This window comes from Aptenodytes forsteri, unplaced genomic scaffold (assembly GCF_000699145.1).
Source record: "Aptenodytes forsteri isolate BGI_AS27 unplaced genomic scaffold, ASM69914v1 Scaffold217, whole genome shotgun sequence".
In the NCBI taxonomy this organism is placed as follows: Eukaryota; Metazoa; Chordata; class Aves; order Sphenisciformes; family Spheniscidae; genus Aptenodytes; species Aptenodytes forsteri.
Genome location: NW_008796222.1, coordinates 3,358,484 through 3,367,529, shown reverse-complemented (window position 1 = coordinate 3,367,529; position 9,046 = coordinate 3,358,484). Strand labels below are relative to the sequence as shown.

At 37.0% G+C, this 9,046-nt stretch overlaps 1 protein-coding gene across 1 annotated transcript in view; it reads right to left on the bottom strand.

The window, feature by feature from the left end:
• The window catches only part of MAN1A1 (mannosidase alpha class 1A member 1), a 122,547-nt gene that overhangs the window by 3,099 nt on the left and 110,402 nt on the right, over nt 1–9,046 (bottom strand). Inside the window, exons 9-10 of the mRNA XM_019474607.1 lie at nt 6,525–6,744; nt 5,543–5,715 (exon numbers count right to left, since the gene is read on the bottom strand). Of these exons, the coding sequence (XP_019330152.1) occupies nt 5,543–5,715; nt 6,525–6,744 (393 nt within the window). The remainder of the gene's footprint in view (nt 1–5,542; nt 5,716–6,524; nt 6,745–9,046) is intronic.

Genomic DNA, 9,046 nt, shown 5'->3' with positions numbered 1-9,046 from the left:
TTTTTTGATAAAGAGGTGAAAACTAGAAGAAGCTCTAGATAGAAAGCTTTTTAAAAAAGTTCTGGGCACACTTGTCTAATTTTACATTTAGGAAGAGAAGCAAAATGATAAATTAGTAAAAGGAGTGAACACAAACCAGTTTTCAGAAGGAAAGATATATGGATATATGGATGTAAAGATATATGGATTTTCACTTATTTTCTTTTTCCTCTTTCTATTAGGAATAACAGTAGCCTCTCTCTGGCAAGCTTGTCTATCAGCCTTCAGAGATCGTGACACATATACCTTTCTTGGTCATATTTTAGTGCTTAAAATTTTTTCTGATTGATAGAAGTGAATGCCATGATAAAGACTAGTCTTTTCCTTACCTCCTGTAAGTAGCTTCGAAAAAGGAAAGGCAACTCTCCATTTTTTATGTAAGTTGTTTGGTTTCTCTTCACAATTATTTCATTTTTCAATGGGAAACCTCTGGTACTGGGCTGTGACTGAATTTCTTTTCTGCAGTAGGTACTATTTTTCTTTGATACCTTTCTGAAAAAGCTTTGTCTGTTACACAGGAGTAGACGGAAAGCTAGTATGCGGCTGGACTTAACGCAACATGTTTTAGATGTAAGAATAAGAATGTGTTCTTCTCTAACTAGTTTCCAAGCTGTGCATTCAGTTAAAAGATGTAAAAGAGATGATTGTTTCCTATTTTACACCTAAAAATATATCTGCCCACAGAATGGGGCAGAATGTTCTATATTATCAGCTAATTTTGAAGGAGAAAAAAGATCAGATGAAGGGTGTATACAGAAGGGCAAAACACATGTACCTGGTGCTGGAAGTGTAGAAGGTATATACAGTTATACTATTTAATAAACTTTGCTGCTTTTCTTTAGACAGGTGTTTGCATTAAAGGGTGGTACCTACATGCCTATGTATGAGCCATAACTTCTTTAAATAGACTGCTTTGCAATACTTTATTTGAATAGTAGTTCTTTTATCAAGTGCTTTGTTTAAAAATATTCATTCACCTTTTTTCTTTGTAATTGACCTATTTAACAAGGTTGAAAGTATTCTTAGCCTCTTCATTTTTCTTATTCTGTTTTGTAATAACTCTCTGGTATCATGCAGTATAATAAAGGAGTGAAGAGAATCTAAGATGATTATATTTAAAACAACTCATTATTCAAAAACAAATCTAAAAAATACTCTTTAGCCCTAAATACCGTCATTTTCATTGTGAGAAGTGAGAATCTAAGATGATTATATTTAAAACAAGTCATTATTCAAAAACAAATCCAGAAAATACTCTTTAGCCCTAAATAACTTCTCACAATGAAAATGACGGTAAGCACGATGGATTACTACATTTACTCAGGACCACACTACTCTGAAACACGGTGCTTGCTGTGGAGACAGGTATTGGAGCAACAGCTTTCAGGCAGAAATACCTGGAGCTCTATCAAACCGCCAACAGAGAGATGGAAGACAACTAGTTCCTCCATTTCTGAGGTTATTACAAATATCACTGAAGTGATTACTGCATGTGTAGATTTTACTTAGGGAAAGATGCTGCGTTCCAAACCACATATGGCAAAAAGCTTTGAAAAGGCAGAAGATACGTCTAAAAAAAGCAAACAGGCAGAATAAGCATTTTCTGATGAGAGATGGGACTAAAAGTCACTAATAATGACTGAGGTATCCATCACCTCCACCTGCTCTGAAGGCTCTTCAAGATCTGTGTTTTGCTGTGAGTAGATATCCTCAACGTCCTTGGTTTTGCTGGAGTCCCTGTAGCTATCTGCATATATTTAGCTTGCATGTCAGGCTCTCCATAGTTTTCCCTGCACAGTAAGCTGCCTATTGTATATTTAAAAGGGATTTTTCTCCGGGAGAGATCCTTTAAAATATAACAGGCCTATTTGTCTTTTCTTATGTGTCTTTAGGTCCTTTAATTTTCCTGGACACTTTTACTAAGTGACAAAATATACTTAAGTTTAAACAAGTAATTTCCCCTAACTGGTACTCCTTCCCTCTCATCTACTTCAACCTGCAATGAATTCAAAACGCTGAATCTGTGTCTGGATTTTCAATGTCAAACACAAGATTATGTTTTTCCAAGGCACAGCAGAAGGAGAACTTGAACTTGAAGGATTAAGGGTATTATTCAAGGAAACATCTGCATTCTAAACAGGGTGAGGTAAAATAAAAGCAAATTGCATTTGGGGTTTATGTGCTCTAACATGTAGTTAGAGCCGCCTTTATGAGTTCATTGTAGGGAGACACCGTACAGGCACCTGAACACACTGCTATGATGGAAACCAAGAGGTTAACTTGCTCCGTGTTAGCCATCTGGTGGTATCCACTTGATGCAAATGTGAAGTATCTTACCCCTCAAAGCTACTTTCCACTTAACTAAAGGAACAAGACATTCACGTGCGGCATTAGTACGATAAAAAGGCTCCTGGTTGTCACCCTCCTTTAACTGGCAGTAATGGCCTTTTGTGCCCATACCTGCAGTTTCAGAGTACAGTGATGTTCACGCTGACAGTGGGGTAGTGGGGGGCGGGAAGAAACAATCAAACACATTTTAAATTAGTAGTTCTCAGAAAATGAGGGTGGCTAAGATCCGTTATGCTAGAGTAATGGAAAACATCAAGCGGAGTGAAAACTGGCTGACAGTCTCAAAGTATCATAAAGGGAAGAAAACAAAAGAAGTTCTGTGAATTCAAAAGTGTGATGTGCTGCATTTATAATGCAGAAAGGGAGACTTTCAAGAGCTAAGCTGATAAAACCTTTCTGACTCCGTAACAGTGGATATTGCTGTTGGTCATAACTGCATTTTCTTCAACTGCTGAAGTACAGACAGAATGATCTTGGACTCAAATTAAAGCAGCAAAGCAAGTTTCCAAAGAAAAAATGGAGAGGCTAGAGCATGTTTTTAGTCTACAAAAGTTAGAGAAAGAATTAATAGACTTATTGGAGAGTTCAGAAGTCATGACCTATAGAGCAGCCTCCTTTTCTAGTACAAGGGCACTGGGAAACAAACCTCATGAAGTTCTTATTGCCAGTGTCATGAGTTGAAAATGGACATGAAACACCTGAAGAGCAACTTTTTTGGGCAACGACAAACGGTCTGATCGTTGCCCCTTTTTTCTTGTTTCAATCTCAGCTTCCTCTTTGTGCATCAGGTGTTGGTAATTAAACCAACTATAGTCAGTGGTCAGGGACGTCCCCAAGAACAAAAGGGGTGGAGTGACGTGCTCTCTGGAGCAAGAGGGAGCAGAATTTACGAATAGTTGTGGTAAGCTATCATGACACGTGCTGGAACAAAAAAATACAGTATCAGGTGGAGCTGTACAGGCTATAAACATCAAGGAAGAAGAGAAAAAAAAGAAAAAAAGATCTGAAACCTACAACTGACTGTGTAACTTCTGTGAAGCTTTAAGATTTGTTTTTGTGAAACATGCAGCTGCACGTTAGGACAGGGAAGATGGGCCTGTACAGAATGGGACCAGCTGCATCTCCCACACATGGGCTCTAATCCACCATGTTAGAGCCAGACGAGAGTAACCACAAGAATGTTAAACAAGGAACACACAGGGAGCGCAAAGAAGGTAAATGAGTGTACAAACTTGAAATAAACACAAACAAACTGAATCAACAGGGTAAAGAATAATAATAAGGAAAACATTTCAATTGTTTATAACAATGTTATCGGTGTGGGCAGCAACAATGAGTCAGGAAAAACATCTCCTGGAGAAGGAACACTTGGCATTGCTGAAGCCTGGTGGAATGACTTCCATAAACAGCCATTGTAAATATTCCAATTATAATCTGCCTGGGAAGATTCCAGTAGTAAAATGTCTGCCTATGGGTGGTGTTAATGAAGACGGAAGTAAGGGAACAGCACTCTAAATTAGAGGTTTTTAAAAAAAAATTGCTTTGCAATCATTAACTCAGAAACATATTGGTTCAGGGCTGACAGAGCCAACACCTGAGGGAAGCAAATAAAATGTCCTACATAAGTACAGTCTACCTAGCTGAATACAGTGTTGACTGCAGATACGGAATTGCTGTGAATATTCAAACAAGGAGGAGTTAGAGAGTAGAAGTATAGTTAATGCTAGCAGCTATTCTTTTATGGAAAGCAGATTTTACCATAACTTTCATTCTTCAAGAATATCCAGTTACCAAACTTGAAACACTCTTTTTTCACAACACTCAACAACATTTGCACAACATTTGAGATACGTTCGGTATCTCACACAGTGAATACTGAATACAATTACAGATCTTGGTTGCTGTTGAGGGAGCCAGGTAACTGGCGGATGTCATGTCACAGCCAGGTATATGGAGTCATAACCCAGTAACAGCTCTCTAGTAGGGTCCCTTGGGGATGAGAAATTGCATGACGCAAGTCTACATTTTCTTCCCTTAGTACCGAGCAACCTTCTACAACTAGCGGTGTAGGCCTATCCAAGGAAGTTATAATCATACACTCCTAGAAACAAGAGGTGTTGGGCAAACTGACAAACAGGACGTTTTTGAAATTCTGGAAAGCGGTAACTCTGCAAAGGAGAGGTCACTGTGAACAAAATGCTGCACAGAGTTTTGTTTTGGTTTTTTTTTTTCACTTTTCTTAAGTATACAGAGCTGCAAAAATAATGTTCTTCAGCTTCCTGTATCTCCTATAAGATCTCAGTCTGCTTAGAAATTCCAAAGTAAGAGTGAAAGGCAGGTAATTTAGCAAGGGCAACATCAATGCGAGGAGAAAATAAGTGAACTCTAGAAGTGTAATAAGGACCCATACCTGGAGAATGAAATATGGCAAATCCAAAGGCTCTCATCTCTAAAAGTAAGAGTGATTAACCACTGAAATAAGGGAAACAATGGCTTTGGCAAGCTAATTTTTACAGTATAGACTAGCTGCCTTCTTGGAAGGCTTGTGCTAGACAAACATAAATAGCTAGGTTCAGCATGACTGGTTGAAGCTCAAAGGCTAGAGGGACGCAGAAATTTAAATCTAGAAGAGATTGTTATCATTAATGGAGTTCAGTCCAGATGACCTATGCTTTTTGAAAGTGACCCATTTTTTAAATGTTCGGTACTATCTAGTACTTCATCTTGGCCTTCATCACGTCCTTCATCACCTTACTTAAAATCACCTTTGTACAATTACTGTTGAAAATACACTTCATAAAACTTATTTCCATGTCCAAGGCTCAAATCTGACACACGTTTGCACTTTCCATTCACATGCAGCAATACTCAACATCTTGAGCAGTATATCCAAATATGACCCTGATCTGAGAAGTATTTAAGAAGGCGGAATCACAAGCTATTTTTCTAACATACAATATCAGCAGTATTTGGTTTTGTCAAAATTATCTTAGTTCATCTATTTAGTAAATGAATCTCTGGAAATTTGAGTTGGTATTACTGATTTAAAATAAATATTTACTCTCCAACTGCTAAACAACATCCAGATATCAATCAATAGCTCACTTAATAAGGTATTAGGATTTAATAAGAAAAAAGTCCAAGAGAACATTACCTCTACAGCTTCCCATCCCCACTGCCTGTACTTTGGGTCATGAGTGAGCCGCCACATGTACATGTAGGTCTCTATGACTTCTGGTCGTAGGATGTAGTATTTTTCATTTTGTCTTGTAGCAATGGCCTCAACACCACCATCAAATCTGAAGGCTTCTGGTCCCAGTTTCATGCCTAGCCAATATAAAAACACATGCTAAAATAAAGGCATTAAAAAAGGTTTCAAATTATGTAACCTACCAAAGCAACTATCCTTTCATGTGGCACGAAGCCAGGTTACCCAAAAAGTATATAATTTCTGGAAGATACTGCAGCACCTCCTGTTTTTAGTATTTTGTAAATAATTCAGAGTAGGAGAGAGCTGTTCTTCATCAATGCCTTAAACAGCAGTTCCAGTTTGAACAGTGATGCTAACATTTGCATTCTGGAAGACTTCATATAACTAGCAACATGTGAAATTTTGCTTAAAAGACGAGGGTATTTACTCTTCTATATCAAACTGGAAAATACACTCTGGGACCTGAAATGCTGCCAGGGTTATTTTTATAAGAAGATGAAGGAATCCAAAGAAACTTCCTGCACAGAAATCCACTTTCCTTGTGCCATTCTACTGTTTGCAGCATTGTACCAACAGAACTGAGAATAAAATAATTTTTTGTGCATAAACATGATTAATAGCATTGATGCGTAAATGAGCAGGCTCCCTCTCTTACTTGTATTTGGCTATACAGAAATTGGCAAAGTGAAAAAAAAAGCTGTCATGTGAGTTACTAGAGTGAGTAGGTATGATTCAGGTGCAGGGAAATTATTTATAAAACAGAGCAGCCATTCTTAAAGTTACTCTTAGAGCAAAGCAGCAGTCGCTCAGAAAGGATGAAGAGTTCTCACCACCATACAACTTTCATTCAGCATTATGCAAAAAACCCGACGGCTGCCTTCACAAAGTCAAACTGTGAAACTGAACTCTGCCATACAGTACTTACTTGTACGATCGTAGGATTCATGGCAAGTTCTAGCAATTTCAGCACCAAGCTCAATGTGATGGCCCGTCTTGTCATCAGGTGCTCCGTCTGCTCCAAGAGCAAACATGCCTCCAGCAAAACAAGTGAGATGTCCCATCTTGTGTTCAAGCAGTCCACCCTTCCACTCAGCAATGTATGTCAGCCCCCCGCTTGATTTGCGAATGAGGTGGGTCTGCATGGCCTGCAAAAGTACACGATTTCAAACCCTTTGGTACCATTTGGTAAAGTATGAAGGACAAAGACAAAGTTGTCTTGTATGTTGGTTGGTTTTTCTCCATATTGCCTTTGCTTATAAAGTAAAATGGATAATATGAGCTAGCATAACCTCCAAGTGCAGCCAAATCAACACAGATTAGCATACATCAGTAACGATGATTAATTTTGCTACAACTTTGAGCAATTTACACGGTACCTTTTATAAAAATATTGGAAAGACCTAAAAAATACAATTCCATTTTAAAATTCTTTGTTTCTTTCCCTTTCTACTTTGAGCAATTTCAGGTAATTTCACTTTTAATGGTGATAAGCCATCACTTCAGCTTCCATACTTCCCACTGTAATTCTGATTTAAAGGATGTGGTTAGTGATATAATTTCATGTCAATTACATGCAGACATAACTCATATACAAAATGCCTGACTCAGTGAGTGCACTGAATAATGTTAGGCCTATGAGTCTATATGGCATTCCCAAAGTCTAATGAGTTTTTCCCCCTAGACTGAATTCCGCTGTAGTTATCAATCAAGAACAGGGTCTGGAAAAAAACCCTAAGCAGAATAAAAACATACAAATCTCCTAGAGAGAATTGGAAGTTGGTGCCGTTAGCAATGTACGGTCACTGATTACGAAATCCAGGAAAACAACCTTCCCTTATGAGAGGAACAGAATTAAAACAATAGAGGAGATGCAGAAGAGCACGTTAATTAGAAGCCCACACAGAAACTAAGCTATTACTCTTTAAAGGGTAATGGAGAGATGAACAGTGCTATCATACATTCAGTTATCCAGCAGTACTCTAGTTTATTCTGTTGAAATCATAAGATCCAGAAACAGTACTCAACATGCATTATACAAGAAAAGAAACATGAATAAAATATCAGTACGGAGAACTATTAACAAAAAAGCCAGGATTAAAAAAAAAGTGTTATAAAGAGAAGGTATTGATTGTAGTTACTTCTTCCCATTTAAACATCTGTAAAGGTTGTTTTTATAAGCATAAAAAATCTTCTCTAAACTAGAAGCATCAGCAGAATAATTGTACAAGTTTTACTCACTAAGGAGTTTTTTTGTGCCAAGAATGTCACATTGAAAACTACACTTTGTTTTCCACTAATATTAGTGCAAAGCAGTTAGTAAGGATGTTTTCTGCCCACCTCCAGACCCATTATTGGCTCAGAAAACTCCTCCATCCCTTTTTTTCCTCCTTGTTTGTCTGTTTTTAGCACGAGTACCTACTGAAAAGCATACTTAAATTTTAAAGCAGCAGTAAATAACGAAGATTTCTGTACTTTCAACAAATCTTGCATAATTTAACCTATAAAAAGAGGAATTAAATATGAAAGGGGAAAGGTGTGAAAACAGTTCCCTTAAGCATCCAAACCACAGACCCCACTGTGGAAGATGAAAAAATTACAGAGGCCGAGCTGGTGTCAAGCTAATTGGTGGTCATGTATTCCAAGTGCATACAAAAAAGCTTTTCTGTCAGATTGGGAAACTAGTAGAGGACTATCTAGGCAATTTTTAAAAAAATAGTTGTTCTTTAAAACATGTATTTTGTGCTCAATTGGGTATAAAATATTTGAATTTATAATTAAAGAATTGACAGAACAGGGTTCAAAATTTACCAATGATACAAAATGTATCAATGCATAAAAAGGCAAAATTTATGAGAAGATAGAAATAACTGAAAAACTTCCAGAATCTTTCAGAGTTCTCATCGCATTTTTATTACACAGTTTATATTTTTGTCATAGGATGCCTTATTGTTAAAAACACACAACAATTTTGTGGGAAATAGCACTCAGACTACTTAGGCATTCTAAAAAAAAAGCTACCTAAAACTCAGTTCAGAAATGAAAACCTTTTAATTTAATGATATTTCATATTTCATAACACTTTTCAGCATGGTATCCCCATCTCACCAAATCAACAATTCTGGCAATAGTTGATAACTCTACTGATCACTTAGCTGCTGAGTCAGAATTTATTTTAAAAATAAACAAATATAAAAATAGATTGATGACTAAATTTACCTATATTGCAATTTTTTTTAGTAAATAATTAATGAAAGACAGAATAAAGTATTACTGTACCTGACAGAAATAACAGTAATCATGCACCTGCAGAACTACAGTAACTAGACCAGAATTGATTCTTGTAGTATGAAAATGAATTCTGCGATACCAATTAGTCTTTCAGAGTTTTCTTCCCCTGTCCTGGTTTTGGCAGGGATAGAGTTAATTTTCTTCCCAGTAGCTGGGACA